At 51.2% G+C, this 27,202-nt stretch overlaps 1 protein-coding gene across 2 annotated transcripts in view; it reads left to right on the forward strand.

Moving 5' to 3' along the window:
• The window catches only part of MGAT5B (alpha-1,6-mannosylglycoprotein 6-beta-N-acetylglucosaminyltransferase B), a 65,806-nt gene that overhangs the window by 24,669 nt on the left and 13,935 nt on the right, over positions 1-27,202 (forward strand). For both annotated transcript variants that reach the window (XM_014889131.2, XM_088176355.1), the window contains exons 4-11: positions 9,876-9,988; positions 11,011-11,084; positions 12,492-12,662; positions 13,433-13,597; positions 14,170-14,339; positions 23,220-23,351; positions 25,131-25,264; positions 26,337-26,467. In XM_014889131.2, coding sequence (XP_014744617.1) covers positions 9,876-9,988; positions 11,011-11,084; positions 12,492-12,662; positions 13,433-13,597; positions 14,170-14,339; positions 23,220-23,351; positions 25,131-25,264; positions 26,337-26,467 — 1,090 coding nt within the window. The remainder of the gene's footprint in view (positions 1-9,875; positions 9,989-11,010; positions 11,085-12,491; positions 12,663-13,432; positions 13,598-14,169; positions 14,340-23,219; positions 23,352-25,130; positions 25,265-26,336; positions 26,468-27,202) is intronic.

A 27,202-nucleotide genomic window follows, 5' to 3' on the forward strand; every position in this document is an offset into this window, starting at 1 on the left:
GTAATTAAAGGCTGAGCTCTGCCACAGTACCTGCACACCTGAGTTAGAGCTGCACAGGCAGCCGTGGAATGCGTGGTCCTGCCTTTTATGTAGCATCATTTCCAGAACTGAGAAAATATAATTTGCCTCAGCCATGGAAGGTGCTGGGGATTTTGTAATTCCGAGGCTGGCTGGTACCCAAGCGAATGAGATCAGCAATAATCCCAGAGAGGAGTGGACAGGACTATTACAGCCAGCCACTGGAAGGCACTTGTTCACATTTAATGATTTTCTTGGCCAATCTTGTGTTAAAAGAACCAGTAATTTCAGGTGATGGTTGTTTCTCTACACCAGCAGCCAAGAGATAAAAGCATTTCTGTGGGCTGGCAGCAATGGCTGCAGGTGGGGATTTGGTGTTTCAGATCTGCTGTGTAAATGATGACTCCGGGACCATTGCTTTGAGAGACCAGAGAGGGCGGGAGCTGATGGACCCAATCAAAAGAGCCTCAGGTTCTGTGTGTGTGCTCAGAGGGGCCTGAGTGGCTGAGATTACAGATGTCTTAATTTTCAGGAATGGAACGTCAGGGGCAATGAGTTTATCACCTTTTGTTCCTTAGAAACACCCTTAAAGAGAAATCAATTCTCTTCACTTGATTCTGCATCCAAACCCATCTGTGTCCTCCCCTTGTTCTCACCTGGCCTCTGAAGATCTGGTTCTGGTCACAGGGCAGAGATCTCCAGGTGAAGCAGCCACCATGAGGGAGTTTCTGGTGGTTGGGATTTTGCTGTGACAGTCCCTAATGAAGCTCTGGCAGCATTTTCCAAACCTGGAAAGCATCTCCCGAGTTCTCCCTTCCTTCCCTGCAGCCCTGGGTCTGGCTGAGGGCTGTGGCCACAGGAGATGTGGATGTGTTGGAAGTGTTACAGCTCTTCTGGGTCTCACAGGTTTGAGTGGCTCCAGCTCTGCTGCCACATGTGCTGCCTCATCCAGGGTGACCTTTCTTGGCTTGTCCTGGTCCCTGCTGCCCTTTGAGGGGTGCATGAAGCAGCTGGAAGGGCACAGAGCTGCTCTGAGCAGAGCCTGACTCTGTGCTGATTTCACAGCTTCGGGTGCCCTCTGGAGCTGGGCAGAGCATCCCAGGGGGAGTCCAAAGGGATTTGGTGTGGAACCCTGTGGAGTCTGAGTGCTGAGGTCTCTGTCCTTTGAGGATAGCCAGCTGCAGTGCTGGGGACCCCTGTGCTAGGGTGGGATTGGCACCTCCAGCAACTGGGGACCCAGCAGTGACTCCTGAACCCAGACCAGCCCCACAGACACAGCCGGGGGCTGCTCCCCCTTAGCATCCCAGGATTCCACAAGGGCTTGTCTCCTTCCCTCGCTGTCTCTGTCTCTTTGATCACCAGTGACCGACTTGAGGCTGTCAGGGGAAGATAATACAATTAAAGGGTGCTAATTTCAAAGGGATTTTAGTCTTCAAAGCGTCCCTGCTTGGCACGGCTGCTGCCTTCCCGCTCAGAGTGGGCTTTGCGGTTCCAGTTGCCCAAAAGTGGATTAATTCTTGTTTTTACAAAGTGCTCTCCTGCTTAAGGCTGGATCTCCAATGGAATCAGGAGGGCTGGGCTTTGCAGAGCCCCAGTTGAGAGGAAGGAGGTGAAGGCTTTGCTGAGCTTTATGGAATAACCTGTGAGCACTGGACCACTGCAGCAGAGGCTTGGGGGGGCTTTACCCCTTGGAAAGTGCAAGGACAATCTGTAAATACAGGGTGGAATTAATAGCCTGCCTTGGAAAGCCTCCCAGCTTTCCAAGCTGAATGTTGCTCCAAAATCTTTCTTGCTCCCTAAGGTCTGTCTGATCAAATATTCCACAGGTGCCTCCATCTCTAGCCCTCCAGCCCCTCACAATTCTTTAGATAAAACTCTCAGAAAACCCAAATGTCCCAGTCTAATTTTCTTCCCCTTAAAAGAGCTGCCCGAAGGATTTGTGGGATGTCACGCTGGGTAAGGACACAGGCTGCACCTGTGAACCCCAGGTGTTGCTGGATCCCTTCTCCAGCCCTGCCTGGGCTCCCTCCATCCTGTCCACACCCTGCAAGTGCTGGGAAGGGAAGGATGGATTCCCTAACGAGGGCGAGCAGCCTGCCAGTCAGCTGCGGGAAAATCAATACTGCTGTTAATTGAATGCAACCCTCGTAAATCATCCGAGGGGAAGGAAATTAGGAGTACTTATGGAAACCTCCTGGAGAGCTGTTTACTGGGCAAGGGAAACATTAGTTTGCAGGGGAAGTGTTGATCTCTCTCTGAAAAGTGCTTGGGAGGGGAGGAGGGGTTCTGAAGTGCTGACCCAAGTTGGCACCATAACCCAGCAGTGCTGGGCTTTGGAGAAATCCTTTTCCAGGAGCTGGGCTGCCCCTGGCCACCTCATCCCACTGGGATGTGGCAGAGGGGAAGGCTGGGGTCTGCAGCACTGCTATCCCTGGTCATCCCTCTCCCCCACACGGTGGTTAGACTGCAAAGGGTGTTATTTGCTAACGACTGATTAATCTTCAAGCTTAATTACTGCCAAGGCTCAGTTAATTTCCACACACTTTAAGTATTTGTTCTTGTAATCATTACATGACTCCATATTCCCCCAGTAATTAAAAGTCTCGCAATATGACACTAAATGGATGATGTTCCTGCATCCTGCCAGCCTGGCTCTATTAATTCCTGAATTGTTGCTGCTGGTGAGCTGGCTGCAGTGGAATCGCTGCCAGATGCTGTGGTCTCCTGCTGCCCAGGTGAGCCTGGAGCAGTCTTGGACCCCTCTGTGCATTCCCTCCCCATCTCCTCGGCAAACCGAGGGGCTCGGTGGGGGCTGCAGCAAGGGGAGGGGGTGAGAGCTGCTCAGAGCAGCCCAGGTAGGTAAGACCCATCCTGTGGCCCAGCCTGGCTTTGCTGGGTGCTGTTCTGCTGAGCTGAGCTCTGCTGCAAGAGCAGGGGTGCAGCAGGAGCCTTCCTCCCCAGCACTCACCTTCCTCACTGGTCCCACAGCCTGGTCCGTCCTGGCAGAGGTGATGAGCTCCTTCTTCCAGCTCCTGAGGATGTCTCCAGCCTGGCCCTGGATGATTTCAGTGTTACTTGGAGGGGATGGGCACAGTGTGGGGACTCACTGCTGGTCTGGAGTCCCTGTTAGGATCAGGAGAGAATTCAGGCCAGGGCAGCTGAGAGAAATTGTTTTTCTCTGTCTAAGGCAGAGCAGGGAGGTGGCTGTGTGCTGCTAGCAGCTGAGCAGGGTCCATCCATGCATCCCACATTTCCAGAAGGGCTGTGGCCTCATGGAAGAGCCCTACATCCCAAATGGTGCTGGGCATCACCAGCATAGTGACAGAAGTGGTGCCAAGCTATGCCCAGGTCACTCACACCCTCCCCTCCCTCTCCCAGGCTTGCACCTCCCCCAGCACCTCCTGCTCACTTTGCTGAGTCTAATTCAGGCTTTGCCTTCTGATTATTTTGTTTATTTAATTCTTTTCATTTATAATATTTAATTTTTTATTTTATATCATGCCAAAACATTGGCATACCAGGGACACTGGTGATGTGGGGCTGCCTTTACCCTGCAGGGACAATCAGAGCCTGTTAACCTCCATCAGATTCCCTCATTTTGGAGCAGCTGGGAGCAAACAGAGGGATGGACCAGGGGCTTCCCAGCTTGGGGGGCATGGACATGATGGAGGGGGTAGTGGGCAGTGGAAACACAGGCTGCCAAAATGCCCCTGCTAAAATTAAACAGAGCATGAACATCAAATACACAGCTGGCTGAGGAATGGATCTTGCCCCAGGGGTTCCTCTGCCCCAAAGATTCTGATCAAAACCATTGGTTTGGTCTGTTTTAGGCAGGTTCTTCTTAGTCAAGACTGTGAGGCTGGCACTGCCTTCCCAGCTCACTGAAGGTGGTTTCTCCCACCTGCATCAGGCTACTCAAGCCTGTAGGCAAATATATCTGATTTATGCCCCAGCAAAGTGGTGATCCCATAACCCTCCTTTTCATGACCCCTTGTGTTCCCATAAATAAATCCACAGCTGCCTGGGCCTGTGGCTCAGCCCAGTTCTGCTCTGAGGGTCAGAAGGAAAATGAAGGTTTTGGCTCGAGGCTTCAGCTTAGTGCTCTGCTTGGGTAAGATCTCAAAGCACTTTATAGCATTGATAAAATATTTTAATTAATGGTGTTGGTTATACTTTGCTGGCTGTGCTGGTGAACTAAAGGGTTTGGCTGGAAAGCTGGTTTTCATCTTTTTTTTTTCATGAAGTTTATAGCTAGCTCACTGAAATGTCAGTGTCCTCCCCTGGAGTGTGCAGCCGTGGGCTTTGGGTTAGCTCAGGGTCTCTTGGAAAAGTATTTGTGTGAGAAATAGCACCCACAATCAACTGAAATGAAAATAAATGGAAGTACTTTAGTGACTTAAATGCTCCTGTATTTATTCTGTGATTTATTATGTAACTTGGTGTTGGAGCAGTTCAATCAGGGCTCTGCTCATGCATCATCTGGTATTTGCTTCTAATGAGTTTGCAAGCAATGCTCCCATCCCAAGTCATGTTCTCTGGGATATTTTCCCAGGGTGAATTCCCAGTGAGCACAAACATGGCCAGAGTGAACTCGGCTCTTTACTCAGGTGTTCATGGAGGGGAGACTGAGCTGTTTGTGTCACCCTGAGGTAAAAAACATTGGGATGTACAGAGACCCTAGAAATTACACTGGAAGCAAACACTGTCCTCTGATTATTTAAAAAATATTTTTATTTCATTTTAATTTCTCACCCAGCAGCCTGTGAAGGATAAACCCATTTCTCAGAGGTATTTCTCAGACATCCCTGTCCTTGTGTGATGTCAGGAAAGGCACCAAGGATCCCTGTGACCTGGCAGAGCCCTGTGCCTCAGCCCCTGCACTTTTTTCCTCCAGTATGACTCTGAATTTCTCCTGTGCTGATCATAGGCAGAGCTTTGGGCTTTTGCTCTGCTCCCTGGGGGTCTGAGCCTTTCCCAAGTGGGGCAGGACGTGGAACCCTCCCTGCCCCATCACACCCGGGGTGTGCTGCCCTCCCACCACAGGGACCAGCAGCTCAGTCCAAGGCTGCTCATCCGAGCTCAGGGGAACAGCCCTGGAGTGATGAGGATTAAATCCAGGATTACAAGGCTAATAAATATAAACTGCACAGCTGAACCTCCTGAGCAGGGCACCTGCCCCAGCCACTGCTGCCTCTGCTGCTTCACCTCCTGTGCTGGGCTCGTCGGTGTCAGGGGACTGTGACACAAATTTTAGACAGAGCTTCAGCCACCCAATAACCCCCCTGTGTCTGTGTCCTGCCCTCTCCCACATGGACAGCCCTGGCCTCTGGATTTTTGGATACAAGTCATCTCAGAGAAGATGTGGAGATCCACACAATGGGTATGGATCTTCCAAAAATGTTTTTCCTCCAGCATGGAAAAGTTTTACTTGTATTCTCTTAGGTTAGTGGAGCAAAGCTTTTAATTTCTCCATCTTCTTGGACGTTTAAATGACTTTTTTTAGTTATCCAGCACTTACATGAGGGCTTTTCCCCACATCCCTGGGACCCCTCAGCTTTCCAGGCACCGAGTTGGTGACTTCACAGAGCTGGGTGACTCTGAGTGTTTTCCATTGGAGGGGTTGGGGATGAAGGGACAGATGGATGGATGGGAAGAGCAGCCTGAGCCCTCAGGGTGACCTGCTGGAGATGCCCTTGGGGTTCATTTCTCCTGCAGATATCCCAGCTGCTTTAACAGGCAACACCTCACAAGCTGCAGCAGGAACCTGGAGACCAGGAAAGATCCTTTTCCCTTGGCCATCAGCACTGCCTGTGGGATTCCAGCTCCCTGTCCTGGAGGCTGGTGTGGGGCTGGATGTGATTTGTGTCCCCAGAGCAGTGAAACAGCGAGAGCTCAGCACCAGCCCTGCTGCTTTCTGCTCTGCTTTGGGTCTTTGGGCAAAAACTTTAAAAAAATATTTAAAGAGTCAAATGGCAGCACAGACACTGGATGTGAGCAAGTGGAAATCCTTTGGTAAGCTTCTCTGTGCAAATGCTGAATTTGTTGATGTATCATCTTCAGAACATCTGCTTTTCTCTGTCTGTATTGGTCTTCCCAAAGCCATGGCTTTCACAAGTTAATAGCAAGAAATATCGGATGAGCAAGCAAATATGTTTAGGGCTTGTATTATGAAGACAACACACAAAGAAAAAGAGATTCATCTTTTCATAATGCCACTTTTATAAAAGGCAATAAAAATACAGTGGCTTGTAAAGGGATAAACAGGCTGAAACCAAGCTGGTGCTACAGAGCAGGGGACAAGAGCAAAGTGAAGGGAACCAAATTAATGCATAAAAAAGTGTCGGGAAACCCAACCTCGGGCTATATTCTATGGCAAATGATCTGTCAGTGGGGAAAGATACATCTTAATAGCAGTTTTTGAAAGGAGATGAATACTGTATACAGAGCATTATGAGGCACAGTGTGATCTGAATCTTAATCAACAGGGGGAAATATAAATCTGAAAATAATAAAGACGAAATCTATATTGATGGTTAGGAGTAAAAGTACTGTATTTGCTGTAGTAAACGGTTTTAAGGTCCCAGGGAAAAAATTGTTCTAGAAAAGCTGTGGTAATTTAGTGTAGTTTCAATAGCTGGCACAGTGCCAGCCCGTTTTGGTGGCATTTAGTGTGTCGCTGTGGAAAAATTTAAAAAGCAAGAAGGAAAAGGCAGAAAGCTGCTCCCTGGGCAGTGGTGGTGCTGGAAGAAAAGAGAATTTTTTTTTTTCCCACTGGGCTGGCCATCCTGGCTTGGATACAAGCACGTGGTGGGACATTCCTGCTCTGCTGAGTTATCACTGAGCAGAATAAACCACTTACCTTGTCCTTCCTGCTGTCTCCAGTTACTGAAAACAAGGCATCAAACTCCTGTGAGGCACACAGAACCTTTTCACGTGTGAGACACACCTTTAAACACCTTATTTTCTTTTCCCCTGCCTGGGTGACAAATCGCTGTGCTGATAGTTGATGTAACTTATGCTTAACCTGCTTGTCACCTCCTTAATGCCTTACACGAAATTTGCTGCTCCCGTGATGGCCTTGTCACCCAGCAGACACAAACACTGGGACCTGTCAGCTCTCTCACCTGGGAGCGTGCCTCTTCTCCTCAGGCACGAAATCCCTTGCTCAGAGTCACGAGGGTTTGGAGGCAGCCAGCTTGACATGCAAGGCTGAGGAGCATGGGACATCTGAGCCCGGTTCTGTATTTCAAATGGACTTTTCTACCTTTATCCCTCTCCTTTCATACGTGCCAAGAGTCATGGTGGGCATTTTTAGTGTCACTTTCCAGTAATCCTCTGTGTTTTGGGGAAAGCCTTGTGATGCTCACATGTGGTGCCTGGCTTGTTTGGAGGACTGGAGTGTGATGCTCAGAGATAGATTTTGCACCTTAGGGCTTTGAGGTGAAATCTTTGTGTTTGGGGATCAGTTGTAGCTTCACAAGAGCTGGGCAAGCTGGCACAGAGCCTGGGCCAGCTCCATCACCCAGCACTGTGGCTGCCTGGCAGGACTCAGATGGGAGAAAGTCATTTATTTAGGATAATGATCCTGATTTTTGTTGGAACGTTTTTGTGTCTGCCCAGTGCTCAGCCCTGGCTGAGCTGAGGTCTGGAGGTCATCAGTGAGGAGGAGGGGACTGAGGCTGCTGTTGGTTTTCAGGCTCACCTGGTTCCTTGGGTGTTTGGGAGCAAGTGAGGATTGGGATAGATTCTGGGAAGAGGCAGAAGCCACACTGTGAGCTACTCTAAGTGCTCTGAATGGTGAGAGCACTGCTGCTGTGGCTGTGGTCATCCTCCCTCCTTTCCATGAGTGATGGAGAAACCTGGGGAGCATCTTCACCAAGCCCACATCCTTTTCCTGTGGAAAACAGGAGTTTGGGCTCACTGCCTCCAAATTCACTGCATCCATGTGATGTTTCCTCCTAAATTGCCCATCCCAGGTGTTTACTGAGTGCCTCTGCATCACCTGTGGGGTTTGATGGCTGCTTGCTGGTGGAAAAAGGGTTACAGAAATGGGGGTTTGCGAGCTTTCAGAGCAGGACAATTTTATCTCCTCAGAGCCATGCTGACAAGCAGAGCTTATCTCAGGTTGTTTTTGTGCCCATATTTTCCCAGGGCTTCACAAGCAGCTTGCCTGCTGCAGCAGTTACAGCAGGATACCTGGGGTTTATTCTCTGCAAAGGTTGGAAGTGACTCGGGGGCAATGGTGTCCTCTGCATTTAATTATTATTTCTTAAAAGCCCAAGATCAGTGGCTCCCTGTGGAGATATGCAGCCTGAATATTGATGGTCGTAAACCATGCCAGAAGGAAAAATGTGGGCTGCTCGCTGCTGGCAAATGGACTTTAAATCAACAGCCGAAGCAGTGTCGGTTCATAAAACCAGGATTTTTTTAGCCTTGAGGACAGAGGTACTTTAAATCCCAGCCTTCGGGTTCAGTGATCTGCTGGAGAACAAACATAAAACTTCACCACGAAGGGCCTGACATCAGCACATATTTTTTGTGCCACGAGTATTCAAGGTAGCCCTCTTGGTTTTGCTCACTGCATGTGACATTCCCTTGTATTAGAACGACCTCGGCGGCAGCGGGAGGGAAAACTTACAACCCGAATGCTGCAGAAAGGGAAATTATTTACTGGGATAACTGTTTGTGGTGGAAGTGGCAGGAGAGGTGTTGGAGCAGGAGGGCTCACTCCTTGTCAAGCCTGGATGGAATTCCCTTTGCCCTTTTCCAGGTTATTCCAGGTTTTAATTGACCCCCATCCTCTTTACAGGGCTCTGTTTCCCTTTTCACACAGTGTTCCTTAGGTGAGTTCAGTGGAGCTGTTCACCCAGGACACTGTTGATTCCAGGCTGGATTCCATGGAATCTGTCCAAGCTGCTGGGACCTGACCTCAAGCCCTGCTGGGAGGTGCCCGTGGCCTTTGCTGGGGCTGCAATGCCCAGCTCAGCCCTGGCTCCCTGTCCCTGCACAGCGCTGGCTGCTGCTCCTTGCTGGGGTCCTGGAAATGCACTCAGCTGAGTCTCAGAGTCACTGAGGTTGGGAAACACCTCTGGTGTCATCGAGCCCAACCTTTAACCCAGCACTGCCAAGCCCATCACTAACCCCTGGCCCTAAGAACCACATCTGGGGATTTTGGGAACACTTCCCTGGATGATTCCATCACTTCCCTGGGCAGGCTGTTCCAATGCCTGGCCTCACTTCTTTCAGTGAAGAAATGTTTCCTGATATCCAATCCAAACCTCTCCAGCTGCAACTTGAGGCTGTTTTGTCTTGTTCCTTGGGAGGGGAAACTGATCCCCAACTTTGGTGGATGGGCTGGCTCAGGACATCCACATGTCCTGTGTGCTTCTCATCACTCTGCTCCAAGCCCACAAAGTTCCTCAGCCCTCCTCAGCTTTATCTTCTTTTCTCTGTATTTTTATTTTTTTCACCTTTTTTTTCCCCCCAGCACAGCTTCCTACTGCAAGGCCAATAATCACAGCAGAGGATTTTCAAACACAGCACATCTGAAATAAGAAAACACTTTTTTTTGCCAGTCTGTTTAATATTTTCCCCACATAATATGCACAGGTGAATCCATGTTTGACAGCACACTGTAAAAACCGGCAGAATATGTATAAAATACTGATTTAAATAGGTTTTCAATCAAACCTCCTGGAAGGCAGTGACTTCTTTGTTAAATGCTGCACCAGGCATTTCCATGTTTCATCCTGGAGCTAAGTTCAACCCGCTGGCAGCTTCCAAGGGCATGGATTTCACTCTGAGTGTCACCACTGGGAGACATCAAGTTCTCAGGGTTAATTTGGTTTCTCTGCCAGGTTCCAGCCAGCAGCTGGGTTGATGGAGAGGATCCAGGCCATAGCTCAGAATGTGTCAGACATTGCAATAAAGGTGGATCAGATTCTCCGGAACAGCCTCCTCAATGGGAAAGGTGAGTGGGGGTCCCCATGCCCCAAACCCCCTCTGTGGGTTTTGCTGTGCCCCATGGGAAGATCCAACCGTGACAAATTGGGTAAAAGTCCGAGAAATGGAGGCTGGTCTTGAGGCTGCCTTCCTTGGGAAACTCGTGCTTGCCAGGGGGACGAGTGGTGACAAATCTGAGTGGCTGTCAGGAATAAATGCCAGGGAATTATATGCAAAATTAAAGGTGGGGAGCAGTGCCAGCACAAGCACCTGGATGGAAAAATTTGGTGGTTTGGATCCAAATTCACAGGGGCTGGGATTCAGCACCAGCAGAGACATTGCCATCCCACTGTGGCACTGCTGGGAGGGCAGCTGGGCTCTGCAGATGTTTCCCCACAGGCCCGTGTGGTTCTTGGGGTTTAGGCAGAAGATTCTTCCACTGCCTCTTGCACCTCATGCTTTTCACTTGTGGGCAAAGGAGGGCTTAGAAGAGGGGTGGTGGCTTTTATTGACCCAACCATGGAGGGAGAAAAGATCCTGATGCCTTTTTAGCCACTTTATGGCTTATTCTGGAACTCACTCTGGGGGCTGAGTATTCTTCCAGCAGGACAGTTTTTATTGCAAGTTTATAGTGTAAAGTACTTGCCTAGATCCTGCAGCCTGCTTACAAGAGTGGGGATAGGTGGAACTTGGGGTCTGGACCAGGCAGAGGGCACAGGGAAGTGCTGGAAATGGACCTGCTGAGATTTAGGGAAAGAGAATGTTCCCAGCATTGAAGCAGGGTGGTTTCCTCCCTGATTTGGGAAGGATGCTGAAGATGCTTCACATCTTGATGTCCTGCTCCATCCAGTGGGATGGGGCTGTCTGCCAGCCCAGCTGTAGCACCAATGAACATGCCTGGGGGCTGCCAGCCCCATCCCATCCCATCCCATCCCATCCCATCCCATCCCATCCCATCCCATCCCATCCCATCCCAATCTCCTCACAGCATTTCTAGCTGCTCCTCTGTCATGCCCCAGCTCTCCCCATGCCCAAATTGTCTCTCTGCAGTGATGGAAGGCAGGAGAGATCAGTGTGAGGTGCCCAGGGACCCCAAGTACCCGGACTGTGCTGGGAAGGTGGAGGTGAGTTGGGGTTCCCTGTCTGGGAGAGGGTCTCCAGCTGTTGGGAGGGGAAGGCCCCAAAGAAGTGACCCTGGGGTTTAACCTGGGAAGGGCAATGGGAATGGGATGTTTCCCAGAATAAAATGTTTGTTAATATTGGAAAGGTGCAGCCCATTGAAGGAGGAGGAGCAGAGCCAAAGGTGTGGAAAGCAAAGCAGGGCTGTGCTTTGAAGAGAAAACACAAGGGAGGTGTCCAACCTTCTCTGGCAGCCTTTGCTACAGAAATGGGATTGTTTTCCCCCAGTAATACCCTCCCCAAATGCACCTTTAGCTTGAGTGTACAAAGCACTGAAGCCACAGAACCAGCTGGGAGATCACCCTGCCTGCAGCCCTCCCTGCTGCAGTTTGTGTGTTTAGTGCCAGCAGCACAGTGAGGAGGAAGCTCTGTCACATCATCCCTGAATATCTGGAGCATTCCCTGGTGCCTGGGGAATAAGCCCAGCACTGCCCAGAGCAGCACCTCGTTCAGGTGCCCAGGACCTCCATCTCAAATGGGATGTCCTGCCTGACCCAGCCTGCTCTTCACACCAGAATGCAGCCTGGCACTTGGCCCAGAGTGTGATGGCTTTATCAGAGAGCATATTTACATCAGCTAATTAAAAACTTCACCCTTTTCCCTCCTCTTCCCAATCTGCTTCAAGCCCAGGCTTCTGCAGGGCCCAGTCTCCCTGGAAAGGAGTTGAAGGGTATAAGGAAATGATAGGGGGGGCTGGATTTTTCACTTTCACGGGTGTTAGCCATCCTTTCCTTCCACGATTTGAGTAAATTCAGGATGTAATGCAATTGTGGAAGGCTGTAATCCCATCTCCCCTCCTGGTGATTGCTGTGCTTTACAGATTGGGCACAGCAACCTGTCCCTGAGCAGATTTGTTTTTGTAGTTGAATTAGGAAGAGGCTGGCAATAGCCATCGTGGGGGATGATAAATTGCTGCTCTGGTCCCTGGTTATTCTCCTCCATGTGAAATCGTCCCCGGGGACTGCTGGCAGATCTGTCTCCCTGCCCTGCTGCTCCAGGGGCGATGAGATCAGCAGCTCCCAGCAAAGCCAGCCACAATAAATCCCTGTGCTGCATCATTTCCTGGGGATCAATGGCTGTGCCCCCAGGACAGGCTGGAACCAGTGCTAGAAACCCAGGGACCCCCAGCAAACCCTCCTGGCTCTTCCTCTGCCCCACATTCCCTGGAGGCACCGAGTGGGTGAACATCAGCCCTGTGGCACTGGGGCTGGGCTTGCAGCTCTTTTTCCACCCTCTGCCCTTCATTCTTATCTCCCAGACAGAGAAAGGGGATGGAGATCAGAGGTTTCCCATAGCCAGGGCAGCTGGCAGGGCTGGCACATCTCTGTGACATGTTTCCTTGCTCCTTGCAGTGGATGAGGGCCCGCTGGACCTCTGACCCCTGCTATGCGTTTTTTGGCGTGGATGGCACCGAGTGCTCCTTCCTCATCTACCTCAGCGAGGTCGAGTGGTTCTGTCCCCCCCTGCCCTGGCGAAACAGGACAGTGGCTGTGCCCTCACTGCCACCAAAGCCACGGGCACAGGTAAGGTGGGCCCAGCCTGGATTTTTGGGGGGAGGCATCGGCATCGAGGCTGCTGGAAATAAACGTTCAGTGTCAGCAGGGCTGTGATCCCTCTCGTGGGTTTTCATAGAATCGCAGGGTGGTTGGGGCTGGGAGGGATCTTTATGGGCAGGGACACCTTGCAGTAGAACAGGTTGTTCCTAGCCCTGCCCGACCTGGCCTTGAATGTTTGAAGGGATGGAGCATCCACCAGCTCTCTTTGGAACCTGTGCCAGTGTTTTATCACCCTCACCATGAAAAGTTTCCTCTTTACATCTAGTCTGAGTCAACTCTCTTAGTTCAAAGCCATCACTCCTTGTCCTGTTGCAACAAGCCTTGCTAAAAAGTCTGTCCCTGTCTTCTTATAAGCCCCTGTAAGTATTGAAAGGTTGCAAGAAGATCTCTCTGGAGCCTTCTCTTGTCCCGGCTGAACATCCCCAGCTCCCTCAGTCTCTCCTCAGCACAAATGTTTTATCCCTCTGATCAATTTTGTGCCTCCCCTGCACCCACAGCAAGGTCTGTGCCTTTCCTCTGCTGAGGAATCTGGGTTCTCATGAGAACTGGGTGCAGTGGGATCCCTCTGGGATTTGGGCCACGAAGTGGAGGAGCTGTGACGGCTCCAGGGGAGCAGGAAGGGCTCAGATCAGCTCTGCTGAGATGGACAAACCTCCCCCATGCTGCGGGGCAGCCCGGGGGCTCCTCTGGCAGCTGCTTTCCCTACACTCACCATGCAGAGCGTGCTCCTTCCCTAGGCAGCCTTCAGGAGGGACCTGGCTCGCCTGCTGGAGCTCATTGGCACAGGGAAGGAGTCCCTGAGCTTCATGAAGAAGAGGATCAGGCACCTGGCCCAGCAGTGGCTGCGGGCGGCGCGGCGCCTCGAGCAGAAGCTGGCGGGACGGCAGCGGGACCAGAAACACGTACGGGGGTTCTTGGGGAACAGAGGGAAACTGAGCCTGGGACAGCTGGGCTGGGAGCCAGCTGGGAGGAAAATTCATAGGGCTGGTCTCTTGTCCATGGATGTGGTTCCACAGGTATTTGGGATGTGGCACGACTGGTGTTGCTGAGCAATGGGGTGGATTTTGGACATGGGTCCTGGTGGGTGGGGATGGTGTCCAGCTGCCACTGGAGCCTGACTGGTCTCCTCTGAGGACAAGCTGAGGTTCCTGTTGGTGTTTTTGTCGTGTCTTTTCCTTTGGCCCCTGTGTGCTGGGAAATCCAGCCCGTGGTTCACACTGTGATGGACACGGAGAACACGAGCCAGGCCCCGGGACACAGAGTGGCAGCCACAGGGAGCTGCCAAGCTCTGAGCATTGGGTCTGTGCTAACTGGACATAGGTCATTTGTCTCCACACCTGACTGAGCTCCCTGAGTCTTTACAGCCTGCAAAGGAGCTGGGGGAATCAGGGACCATAAGTCATTCTGGGCTGGAAAACCCAAATTGTCCCTTTCCCCAGTGCCCCAGTGCTAACTCCTCTCCTTGTCTCTGCAGATCTTGATCCACATTGGCTTCCTGACAGAGGAGTCAGGGGATGTTTTCAGCCCACGGGTGCTGAAGGGAGGCCCTCTGGGTGAGATGGTGCAGTGGGCTGACATCCTGGCTGCCCTCTTCATGCTGGGACACAGCCTGAGGGTCACCGTGTCCCTGAAGGAGCTGCAGAGGTGGGTGCTGGGTTACATCGAGGTCTGGGTGGAAGCACCAGGTCTGAAAAGGCTGGGGAGGCTCTTTGCCCACCTGCATCTCAGACAGGGCTGGGGCTGTCCTGCATCGTGGCTGGGAGAGATCCCATCCTTCTACATCCCAGGAAAGTGGGGAGGACTGGTGTAAAGGGATGCTTTGTGTGGAGCAGATGTGGACATATCTGGAGCAGGGCTTCAGTGCTGGATGTGAGCAGAATGGTCCCTGCTGCCAGCACACAGCATCACCTGTGTCCCCTGACACCTGCCTGGGGCTGGCCAGGGAGAGCTCCCTTTCCCACCCGGTTCGTCAGGGATGCTCCCTGCTGGGCTGGTGGCCCTGTGGCTGCAGGATGCCGGTGTCCTGCAGGTCACTGGCTCTTCCCACCATGCATGGCTGCACTCAACCCCCGGGGCTTTGCTGCTGCTGTCTGAGCAGTGATTGTGTTTACTTCCTTCCTCCCTCCCTCCCCACCACACGGCACACAGCTGGGGTGGCTGCCAGGTGGAAGCTGCATCCTTTGCCCTTGGTCACCCCCAAATTGTCCCTCCTCAGGAGGTGCTGGGGGTGACTTGGGGACCTGTGGAGGGGTTTGCTGCTGATGGAGGCACTTCCCACAGAGGGATTGACTCTTTCTACCCTGGGTGAGAGTCTCCAAGATGGAGATTAGATGTATTAGATGGGAAAAGAGGGAGAAGCCAACAGTGAGCCCTGTTCCTCTCTGCTGATGCCATTACTGGGCTGGCACTGCTGCCTTCTGTCACCTCCTAAGGTTTGCTCCCCTCCTCTGAGACATCCCAAGTGGAGGGCAAGTACCAGGGAAATTGCAAATTAGATGGGTTATAAATCAAGAAGAGCCTGAAGCTGCCTCGGGGTCTGGGCAGGCTTTGGGAGATGCTAAGCCAGCATCGGCCACATAATGAGCCATACTGGAAAGGGAGTGAAAAAAACAAACAACCCTGGAGAAAAAACAACAAAAAATCTCCAACCCAGCCCCTGCAGCGTTCAGAATTAATGAATGGAATTAGCTCCTAACTAATTAACTAAAAAAAAAAAAAAAAAAAAAAAAAAAAAAAAAAAAAAAAAAAAAATCAAAAATCCCGGTTTTAATGCAAGAGGCAGCATCTCCTCAAAGAGGTGGGAACGATGTGCTAAATAATACCCGGGTACTCAAGGATGAAAGGAGTTAATGGCTGGGAGGGTTGTGTTGTTGTTGTGTGGCTCTTGTTTGTGTTTTCTAATGCCGAACCTCCAGGTGGTTGTTCAGGGAGGGGAAGGAGCTGTCACCTCTCACGGGGTGGTTCTGCAGCACCCATTTCCCTCTGCCAGTGACTGGAGAGAATTTTGCTGTATCCCTGTAGTATTTTGCCTTTGCAGAAGCCTGGGAGCTTCCACATCACCTGGCAGTGATGAAAGCTCCGCTTCTGATTTGGATCTGGATGTGTCCCTTGGGATGCCTGGGAAGGCAGCTCCGTCTCCTCTCCGTGGCAGCTGACATGGGAAGGGAGCGAGCCGGGCTGGGGCTGCACATCCTGCCCTTCTGTGTGTCCCCGCCTCCCCGAGCACTGCTGCGCCGGGCTTTGGTGATATTTGATGTGCTCGGTGCCGATTTGATGGACTGGGGTGGGTGGAGGCAGGACCGGGGGTGTCACCACGTCCCCTCTGTCCCTTTGGAGACCAAGCCCAGCGCTTGGAGGGTCAGCACTGGCACCTTCGTGCAGCCCATCGAGAGATGGGTTAATGTGGTGACACCAGGGGACAGAGGTTCTGTGCCAGGGGAGGGCTCAGTGGTGCCAGCAGTCGCGGTCCGTGCCTGCAGATCTCTCTCACATCCCTGCTCTGGTGCCTCTAAGGAGTGCTGGGAAAAGCTTTTGCCTGACCAGGAGCGAGTGGGAGGCTTAGCAGAACACGTGTAATTAGTCCCGAGGTGTGCTAAGAGTTAATTTGGGCCCTTCTTTAAAGCCTGGAGGGGGTTTTACCTATAGCCACAGCTTTGGGCAGGGTGTGCAGAGAGCCAGGGATGCACAAAGGGCTGGAGCTGGGCTGCAGGGATGCAGCAAAGCTAAATCCCTGTCCCTGGGGAAGGGGCAGCCCAGGCACTCTGATTCCTTATCCCTCCTGTCCCCTGCACCCTCCCAAAGCAGCAAAGATTTGTGCCTCTGTAAACTGGCCCTGAATTTGTCCTCTCCCATTCTGGGTGTCTCCTGCTGACCTTGCAGCAGGACAGGCAGCAGTGTTGGGGTGGGTTTGGGGATATTTTGCTCCAGCAGTGTGAAACGTTGAATCCATCTTTGTGTATTTTTCTTTGGCAACCCCAGCTCTTTTCATGGCTGGGAGCTGTAGCTGCTCCTACCCAGCAAAGCCTCCACTGGAGCCTATAAATTATTCAGCAGAGATTAACCTCTCTCCTGATTTGGTTTTTCTTTTTTTTTTTTTGTCCCTTCAAATTTCTGAGCTGATTTTTCAGCGTGTATTGATCATTGGCAAAGGATCACTGAAAGATTTGCCTTCATACACTTCAGCCAGTGGTTATCTGAGAGCTGTTCATGATTAGCATCTGTATTGATTGCAATGCAGCAGTGCTGAAATTTGGTCTGGATTGGGTCAGGAATGCTGAGGATCAGGAAAATGGAGGAGTAAGGCCCTGGTCAAAAAAGCTGGTGATGGAGGGCTGGGGGGTGAAAACATTTTGGGAGTGTGACCATGTGTGCTGGGCACCTCTGCCTGCCCAGCAGTGAAGGGCAGGAGTGTCAAATGCTTCTTCCTCTGGTTTAGGGACCAGTGCTAATCTGGAACAAAGATAAGGAGCTCAGGGGATCTGCTCAGGTGGGCACTGTCCAAATGTCCCTGAGAGGTCTGAGATCACAGCCATGGAGCTCAGCCCTGGTTTTCTGGGGCCAGTTTATTTGGGTTATCTTTTACCCTCTGCAGACTCTAAAGATCTGTGAATTCCACTGCCGAGTCCTACCAGGGGTTATTTTTTCTCCTGTAGTTGAGCTAAGTGCAGGTGTTTGTTCTCCTTTGAACTCCCAGTGAATTTTTGAGCTGCTTCTGGTCCCTCTGGAGATACAAAGGGTGAAACATGGGGTTATCTGTTCCCTCCCAACCCAAACCATTCCGTGTTTCTATGTGCATCTTCCCGGGAGGAAAATGAATTACCGAGCTGGAGCAGGGAGCCAGGAGCTGTTTTCTCACTGAGATTTGTGCTGGGTGGGCAGCCAGCAACATTTTGAGCCTTGTCTTGAAGCAGGGAGGGAAGAAACATCCGAAATCTGAACGCCAACACTTGATTATTGCTGAAGACCCCTGGTGCTGTGTTGGTAGCCCAAAAGTGCTTTCAGGGAGGTGAGAATCCAGGCCAGTGTTGGTGTTGTTTCTTGCTAGGGGAGGAGTGGGAAGTGCCTGAAAGCTCTGAGCTGGGTTGTTAATGAGGCAGCTCATGAGTAGATGCTGGAAAATTACAAGCAGCACTTTGGAGCAGTGGCTGTGCCCACAAAAATAATCTTGAATAAGTTGAGGCTTTTCCTCTGGGGCACCCAAGCCCTGGGGTCAGGCAGGATCAGGAAGGATCCTCTCAGCCTTTTTCCTGGGGAGAAGCAGCACAAGGGGCACTCCTGGAATCTCACCCTTGAGCCATGGGAGGGGTCACCTTGGCATGTCCAGCTGCTGTTCTGGGGCTAAGGGAGAGGCTGGGGGAGAAGGGGCTGCAGAGCTGTGAGCTGCTGGGGAGCTCAGAAAAGCACTGAAAGGTGCTTTTCTCAATGGTCCCCTCGAAATTAACTGCTCGTAAAGCAGGACAGAAAGTCGAAGAAAATGGGATTTGATGCCTCTCGGGGTCAGGGCTTTACAAAGTGTTCCCAGAGCTTAATTGCTCCTGTGTCAACTTCTGGACTCTTAATTCTAGTTCTGGCAAAGCGCTGGATTTGAAGCACGTGCCTGTATCAGGTGCTGGCAGCCCTTTCCCTGCTGTGGCCAGCGAGTGGTTCGGGTGCTGAGCCACCCCCCTGTGCTGGGGATGGAGCCCTGGAGCTGGGGTGGGACGAGGCTCTGCTCCCACTGCCCCCACTCTCCTCTCAGAGCGATTTTCCTGCACTTTCCATGCTCACCGAGGTGTGCTCAGGCTGCAAAAAGGGCTGCTCGGATGGAAACACCATGTCCAGAAAGCACATTTCTAATTGTCTCCTGGCAGATAAAAGCCATCTTTCGGTCTTGCATCTGTTCACATGAAAACCTGCACCCTGCCCAGGCTCTGGCTTCACTCCCCTCGCCAGCTGGCAAAACCAGTCCTGCTGTTGTGTGGGAGAGAAAGGAACTGCTTGTGGAAGCAGCCAGAAGTGGCTGTGTCTGTGTGATCCTGATGGAGCTGCATGCAAAGGCTGTGCATTGATCAGCTCTGCACCAGTGGGGAGGAACCTTCAGCCTCAAATGGTCACCACGTGCTCCTGGTACTCGAGTCCAGCCTGGCCTTGGACACTCCCAGGGATGGGGCAGCCACAGCTTCTCTGGGCAGCCTCTGCCAGGGCCTCACCACCCTCACAGAGGAGAAATTCTTCCTTTCTTTGGAGCTGATGGGGCAGTGGGACAGCAGGAGAACAGCCCATCTGTCCCAGGGTCTCTCCAGGAGTGAGTGCTCCGTTACTGCTGCTCCCTGCAGGAATCCAAGTATTGATTTCTCCTTTCCTGGGAAGTTCCTTCATATTTGCTGAATCTGTGACCAGAAGGAAGTGTTTGTTCTGGCACCCTCCTGTGCATCTCCAGGTCTTGGAAATTAATAAATGGATTATTGAACTTCCCCTCTGGATGGGTAGGGCTGTATCATACAAGATCAATGATGGGCCAGAGAAACAGTCCAGGTGAAACCATTGCAGGTGCTGAAATTGCTTGGAAATCCTCATTTCTAGTGAGTGCTCATTCCAGCAGGGGGGAGAGCTGAGGGCAGAGGGCAGGCAGCAGGATGTTCATCTTGTGAGCTTAGATTTGCACTTGTTGCTTGTGATGGGGTTGTCACAGACCTGGCCTGGCTCTGGCACCTTTCAGCCCTGGATAACAGCCCAGTGCCTGCTGGGCTCTTGCAGCCAGGGAGGAGGAGAGGGAGCAGCGAGGACACGATCCCTGCTCTGTTCTCAGCATTGCTGATGGCAGCAGATGTGGGCAGAGAAGATGCAATTAAATATAATACAGACTATTGGTCCAGGCTGCCAGGAGATGCCCACGAGATCCATTTAGTGCTGGACTTCTCAGCACCAGGAGTGATAACACGGAAAGAAACGTTGGGTTAATTTGAAAATAGGTCAATGGCATGTAAAGATAACCCTGCAGTCATCTGACTCCAGAGTGCCTGCACTGGAGGGGAGGGGACGGTCCCCTGGCTGATTAAAGTACCTCTGAGAGGAAAATAGCAGGACAAGAAGCTGCTGGAGATTTATTCTGGAGTAGGCACAGCTGGTGGAGGCAGCTGGCGGAGAGGCGAGCTCGGCATCCACTTGGATCGGAGCCGCTGCGGCTGCTCCCTCCCAGAGAGGAGCCGGGGCTCAGCCCTGGTCCGGGATTTGGGGTGGGATGAGCCCCTGGATCATCACCCACAGCTGATCTGGGAGGGAGGGAGGGGAGGTTTCCCCAGGGGCTGGGGTTGTGGTTTCCACAGCAGACCCCTGGGCTGTGCCGGCGGCGAAGGCGGCGTTTGCGCTCATCAATTTTATTTGCGTAATTTCAAGCGCCATTAATAGTACATGGCACGAGGAAAAATCAGGGAAATTGCACTCCAACCATGAGTGAAATTGGGTTTAGTAGAAAATTAGTTGACTTAACTGGCAAATGATGAAAGCCTGAATAACGAATGTTTAAATAAGGAGGAATAAAAAAAAAAAAAAATTCTCCCCCCCCCGCCCCCATCTCAGAGGTGCAGGCTGGATTTGCATGAGTGGAATATTAAAATCAGTGGTTATAAAGTGTTCAGGGAGGATAAGGGGGGGTAAATGAAGAGCTGTTCTGCTCCTGCTCTCAGAGCTATTCCAGCCACGCAGCCATGGCACAGGGAGCATAAATGGATGTGGCAAGTCCTGAGCACCTGGAGAGAGGATGTGTGGCAGATTGCAGTGCTGATGGGAGCTGGGAGAGCCAGACCTGCTCTCCCCAACTGGTGGAAACTTTTTTGAAGGCTTCAGGATGAGTTACACTAATTGCTGCCTCCTGCAGCCCCTCGTCAAGCTTGGTTAGGGCTTCCTTAAATTACAGATTATTTTGTTGTGCAGTGGCTTGTGTGACACATACCAGCTAGAGGATGGCGTGTGCTGCAAGCACAGTGTAATGGTTTGGGGATTTTTAGTTAAATACAAGGTTTATGGATTGGTTCCACCACAGTGCAGGTTGGTGTAAATCACTGTTTGTCTGATGGCTGAGGAAAAAGCAGTGCTGTGTGAGCAAATGTGTTGTTTAGAATTCCATCTCTACAAAATCCTGGCTTAAAAATTCCCCTCCAGCCTTCCCGGGAGGTTGAGTCTCCTTGGTGCCCTATTTATTGTACCGAGGTGGCTGTGGGAGGTGAGAGCCTTTCTATTCCTGCCAGCTCCCCAATCAGTCCTGTCGTGTAAAATTGTGCATAAAAGTGACAAAACTGCAACCTGTTCCCCCTGCGGCGTCCCCAGCCAGGCTGCCCTGAGCTGATGCTGAGATTCCTTGTGACAAGAGCAATGAAGCAGCTGCAAAAGCAGCTCTTTGTCTTAAACTGAAATTCTCTGTTTTTTTCCTGGCTTTAGCCACCGAGGTTGTTCCATATTTACTCATTTTCTGGAGTTCCTGTCATGGTCAGAAGTTTGGGGTGACCCTTCAGGGGTGTCAGGTTGGGATGGAGCTGGAAGAAGGATCTTGGTGCTCAGTGCTCAAGGATTTGGAACCACATCAGAATCATAGAAAAGTCTGAGTTCAGAGGAACCTTTTAAAGTTCTTCTGGCCCAAACCCCTGCAGTGACTGGGGCATCTTCCACCACATCAGGTTCAGAAAAAGAGGGAGGTGTGGCCAGGAGCCAACCAAGAGCCCTTTATCCTATTTCTTGTGGCCAACAAATTTCTGGCTCTGTGTGGTCCCTTCTGATATGAATGAGAGACTGGAGAAAAAATACTTGTGATAATTGTGTCCCTTGGCCTTTCCTGGATGAGAAAGCCATTGGTTTCCTCTGGAAACAGCCATGGGATTGGTAGGTGAAATGCTGAAGGGCTCAGCAAGGTGAGGACCTTATGGAAGTGCTCCTCAGAGGATGGATCTTGGGGTTGGGGTCCATTTGAGCTTCAGCTGAGGAACAGGTAAACCCCAGGTAGGGCTGGAAAGGAAATTCTCAGGTTCAGAAGGGAAAATGCAGAGAAATTAAGAGAACCAGTAAGAGAGGTCGCAGAGAAGGAACGATTCAAAGTCTAGGAGTGTAAAACCTGACCAGAACTTTTATTCCTTAAAGAAGAGAAAATACCTACAGGCATGGCTGGGATAAATTCCCATCTCCAAATAGGGGTTCAGAGTAAGTGAAGAGCCCAGAAGAAAACAAAGACAGATGTCCTGGCAGGCAGGAGCTAAGGGTGAGATTTCACAGTGTCTGAGCTCAGCCTTGTGAAATAAAACAGGAATTCCTCAGCCTTGTTGGAAGGACTGAGAATGAAACAGGACAACTGCGTGGTGGGAGTGAGACAGCCTGGGTGGACCAAATCAGCTCAGTAGTTTGGTTTTCCATGAGGATGCTGCTGCTTTTTGGGTGTGAGTGGAGTTAGGAGGATGAGGAATTATCATCTTTAGGAGGAAAAACAAAAATACAAGAGCATTAAAACTGCAGGGTGAATCAGCCTCTGAGCAAACTGGCACTGGGAAATCACAAGTACAAGCAACATGGATTTTTGAGAAACCTGCTGAAGCTGGAAGGTGTCACAGGGTTGTTTTTTTTCTGAGAAGGAGGAAACATGGTCCAGACAAGCAGATGGGCTGTCAGGCTGACATCAGTGGTACACTTGGTGGAACAGCTTTGGAGAGAGGGATTCATCAGTTCACAGAGGTAATTGGAAATGGAACAGCACAGGTTTAGCAGCCCTGTATCTTGCTGGATTAATCACATTTCACCCTGGCAGCCAGGTAGCTGATGGTGTTGATAAAGAGATTGCAGTCAGTCGAGTTTATCTGGATTTTTATAATGCATTTTATCCACTGGGGGAGGGAAGAGGGGCTGAGTGTGGCTGTTTGTAAGGAACTGGCTGGAAACCCCCAGAGTGAGACCCAGGGCCCAACTGCCTCTGTTTTATGGAATTATTTCCTAAATGGGACCAAAAGTGAGAAATACAAATGAAATGTGCCCAACATCCAAGGACAGGCATTGCCAGCAGAGTCAAGGAGAAGCTGAGAGTGCTCTGGGATGTGGGGGGTAAGGACTGGAATAAGAGAAACATTCCAGGGTGTGCTGGGAGGGATGTGGAGCTGAGAACAGGGAGCTTTAGGCTCAGCTGGGAGCCTTGCAGACAGAGAGGAGAGGAAAAATGTGGCTTGACAAGTCTGTCACTGGTGTGACTGCAATGAAAGTAAACGAAATCTGGTGTCTTCAACGAGAGAGGTCCCAGGGAGGGTGTGTGGTGACTGGGATGCTGGTGATCCCTGGCTGGGAATGCTGTGTCTCACAGCCCATGTGTGAGGAGCAGAAACTCATCTGGAGCAGGTGCAAAGATGGGGAGGGACCAGGATTCTCCAGATCTTTGGCCTGGGAAATGAAAACTGGGGTGAGGAGAACCATCTGCCTCCCCCTCCATCAAAGAGGAGCTGTTTGATGGCTCCTGCTCAGTGCCCAGCAGGGAAAGGAGTGCTGGTGCTGGGGGCTGATCCCTCCTGTTCTCCCCAGTCACTTAGGGGTGCCTCCAGGACGGGGGAACTGCCCCCTGACCAGTCCCCTGCCTTTTGACCTGATTTACACCGACTACCACGGCCTCCAGCAGATGAAGCAGCACATGGGGCTCTCCTTTAAGAAATACAGGTAAGCAAAGCCACTGCCTGCTCCTCTTCTTCAGTTCATTAATTAGCAAGCAGAGACTAATGCTACTGACCAATCCTAGGAGGCAGACCCTTTGATTTTATGTTTGATTTTTGCCTGGCTGGTGCCTTGCTGTGTCCCCTGCTGCCACAGCACGGGGCATTGTGAGCCTCACGTATTTAGGATGAAACCTCATTAAAAGAGAGAGAGTTGGGGAAAGACCAAACCCTGCATGTGCCTGCAGTGTATTGATGTGTGCCAGGGGTGGGCACAGCATGGAGGGGAGTGTGAGCCTTGGGAATTTGTAAAGGAGCCTGGCCCTGGCTCTTTGAGCATCAAGACAAATGCCATCATCTCCTGGTACATCACCAGCCAGGAAAATCTGTGATTTAATTTAGTGCTGATAGACCTGCTATTTATTATGTTTTTCCCCATCTCTTCCACTATCCTACACAATTTTATTAGAGAGAAAAATGACAAGCTGCGTTATTGCTTTTATTATAAATGCATTTGCTCTCACATCCAGCTTGTTTTGCTCTTCCCTTGCTTGTTGTTCCTCTTCTCTCCTCAGCCTTGTGCTGGTAGTGCCTGCCTCAGCATTCCCAGGATATTGGGAAAAGCATTAATAAGCATTTGGGAGGTTCATCATTCTGGCAGCTGTCAGGGTCCTGCAGAGTGACATTGTCCTGCATGGAGCAGTGTTGGGAAGGATGAATTAGGGAAACCTTATAAATACGAGTGCCTAGCAAAAGACTGAGAATATGGAAAATATAAGCGAAATAGAAATTATAGCAATTTTCAACTGTGTGGCTGAAAGCAACTGAATGCCTGAAGGCCCCTTTGTTTAGACAATGTTAGATGCTGCCAATACCAAAAAGCAAAGAGACATCCTCCCCAGGCATGGCAGGAAGGGTCCCAGATAAAATTTAGAGATAAGAAAAGCAGTAAAACATGGTAATACAGTGATTCCTATAGGTTGCATGCAAATGTTAGAGAATTTGTATCTTGTATTAGATTGGTTAGTGGAAATTAGAATATTGAACATAGAAGAAGATTTCATGTATTGTAAACGGGAAAATCGCTCTCTTATGCTCTTACTCTCTTTGCTCTTGCTTTCTTAAGCTCTCTCCTCTTGCTCTATCCCTCTGTCCATCCTGCTCTGAGCTGTGGGGCAGTTCCCAGCAGGGCCGTATATATACCCACGCCCTACGAAATAAACTGCATGTGGGACACATATTGAGAAAGTAAGAAAATGACAGCCTGAAAAATATTCCAGGCTGGACCTTCTCAGCTCTGTTCCCAGCCCATAAGCTGGTCCAGCTCAAGGCTAGGGAGAATTTCTCCCAGGGTGATCATTTGGTCAAAATAAAAAGAAATTAATAACAAAGATAGAAGCCCTGTTGTGGTGTGCGCCCAGGCCCTGGCAATGGGGTGTCTTCTCTCTGAACCAATCACCTTTTCTCTACTCTTGGAGTTGCAGTCATGCTATAAAACCAAGAGTGTTTCTGAATAAACTTGGCTCTTTCTTCCTGTCATGAAAGACAACCATGTAGCTGTGCTTGCACACACTGCAAGCTGCACTTAAAGGGTTCAAACCCCTTCCCACGGCTACAACTGCAAACTTTAAGACCGGAATAAAGAGAGCGCCCGAGTTTGTCCCGACCGTCGCAAGGCAGCGTTTCCCGCAGAGCAGAGCAGAGCAGGGAAGGGCTCCTTGGGATGTGCTGCTCCTGTCGGGGGGTGCAGGGGTGCAGGTGTGCTGAGGCTGTGCGTGCCCTGCAGGTGCCGTGTGCGGGTCATCGACACGTTTGGCACGGAGCCAGCCTACAACCACGAGGAGTACGCCACGCTGCGCGGCTACCGCACCAACTGGGGCTACTGGAACCTGCAGCCCACGCAGTTCATGACCATGTTCCGTGAGTGGGGATGCCTGCAGAGCCTTTGCCTTTAAAAGGGATGGGTTTCTCTCCCCGGTTTGAATTTGCTGGGCTTGATGTTGGGATCTGGGATTTCCTAGAGGAGAGAATGAAGTAGGGATTTATTAAAGGGCTCCAACACGTACACCTTGGGGAGTGCCAAAAACCTCGCAGAGGCTACGCCCAAGATGGACAAGAGTCACAAGTTTTTCAGACAGATATAAGTTTGATCTATCTGCATATCAGGGATTAATCCTCCAATTGCATCTTCAGGTAATGAAATCACATTCCCCCAGTTTGCTCCCCCACAATTCACTTTTGAGGCCTGAGGCTGTGATGGTGTCCTTGGATCTCAGGCCTGGAAGGATTGTTTAGTCTGACCAAAATGTGAAGAGAGCTTGCTAACACTCTGTATGGAGTTCAGAGTTATACACTAATCCAATACCAGATCAGAAAAATACAAAAGTTAAAACTTAAGGCACCTGCCAGGGCGGTTCTGGGGCTCTGAGATCCTCCACGAGGTGATGCTCAGGCAGTGTCCTCCTCCCTGGCTCTGTTCCTGCTTCCCCTGCCTGCAAGGAGCTCCTGCTGGGCCACAGAAAGATCCAGGGAGAGAGACCAGGCTCCTTCCCCTGGTGCAGCACAGTCAGGGCACAGCCAGCAGCTTCCAGCTGGGGTGGTGCTGGTTGCAGAGCCTGGTTTGAGTTCAGCTGGGATTCTGAAGGTGAGAGCAGCTCAGGGATTGGGATTTGCCTGTGGCATGGATGGGAGATGTGCATGTCTGAAAGGAGCCCCGTGTCCCTCTGGCTGCTGGGTGACTCAAGTGTTGCTTTTTCCTGGCTGGGTAAAGCCCCTCTGGCAGCCTTAAAAGCCCCTCACTGTGTGCAGAGCTGCTCCAGTGGGTTCTGAAGCCTGGATTTCATGACCTGCTTGGATAGGAACTCAAGCTCCATTTTCCTCCATGCTCCAGCAAGGCTCTGGAGCCAGGCTCATCTCAGGCTGTATCCCCAACCCTGGGGACATCCCAAAAAACATCTGTCCAGCCCTTGTCTCCTTCCCTTGGTGCCCACAGCTCACACCCCTGACAACTCCTTCATGGGCTTCGTGTCAGAGGAGCTCAACCAGACTGAGAGGCAGCTCATCAAGGCCAACAAAGTGAGCAGCATGGCTGTGGTGTATGGCAAGGAGGCCAGCATCTGGAAGGTGAGTGTCCTTGGGCTCCTGGGGACAAGCCAGGCAGGCAGGGTAGGGATAGGCAGGGCTGGGAGGCAGCCCCAGCCTCTGGTTCTCCCCCCGAGCTGTTAAGGTGCAGATCTGGGTGTGTTTGTGGAGGATCATCCTTGTCCTGGTCCTGGGGGAGTGATGGGACACATCCAGAGCCTCCATCAAACAGGGAGAGGCTGCTGGGATGCCATTCCCTGCTCCTTGCTCTGGGTGATGCCACCTCCCAGCAGGCTCCGAGGCTGAGGATTTCATATTGATGATTTTATATAATTAATTATAATGATTGCCACTAATTAATTGCAGTGATTGCTGCATTATGATGGGGATAGTTGTGTCTGCTTTCAAGCACTCTGTGAAAAGGGGTCGTGCTCCCCGAGCCTGGAACACCTGGGGGACAGGGGTGGGTCACTGCATGGGGACAGCCCCTCCAGCCCCCAAAACATCCCCTTGCATCTCCAGAGGGGCTGTGCATGCTCCCCCCATCTAATCCAGAGCTAGCAAGCTGCTTTTCCTTCCAGGGCTGTAAAAAGGAGTTAATTCTCATTGTCTGTTGATTTATTTCTATTTTTCCCTCTGTGCACCGCCCGGGGCTGCTCCAGTTGCAGGTACTGTACCACACCAGCTGCTGCTGGGCTTTGCCTCTGCGCCTCTTCTCGGGAGAGAAAAGGTTTTTGTCGGAGTCGACTTTGCCTTGCCGTGGGCTTGGTCCTCTGG

This window comes from Sturnus vulgaris, chromosome 20, assembly GCF_052056855.1.
Source record: "Sturnus vulgaris isolate bStuVul1 chromosome 20, bStuVul1.hap1, whole genome shotgun sequence".
NCBI lineage: Eukaryota > Metazoa > Chordata > Aves > Passeriformes > Sturnidae > Sturnus > Sturnus vulgaris.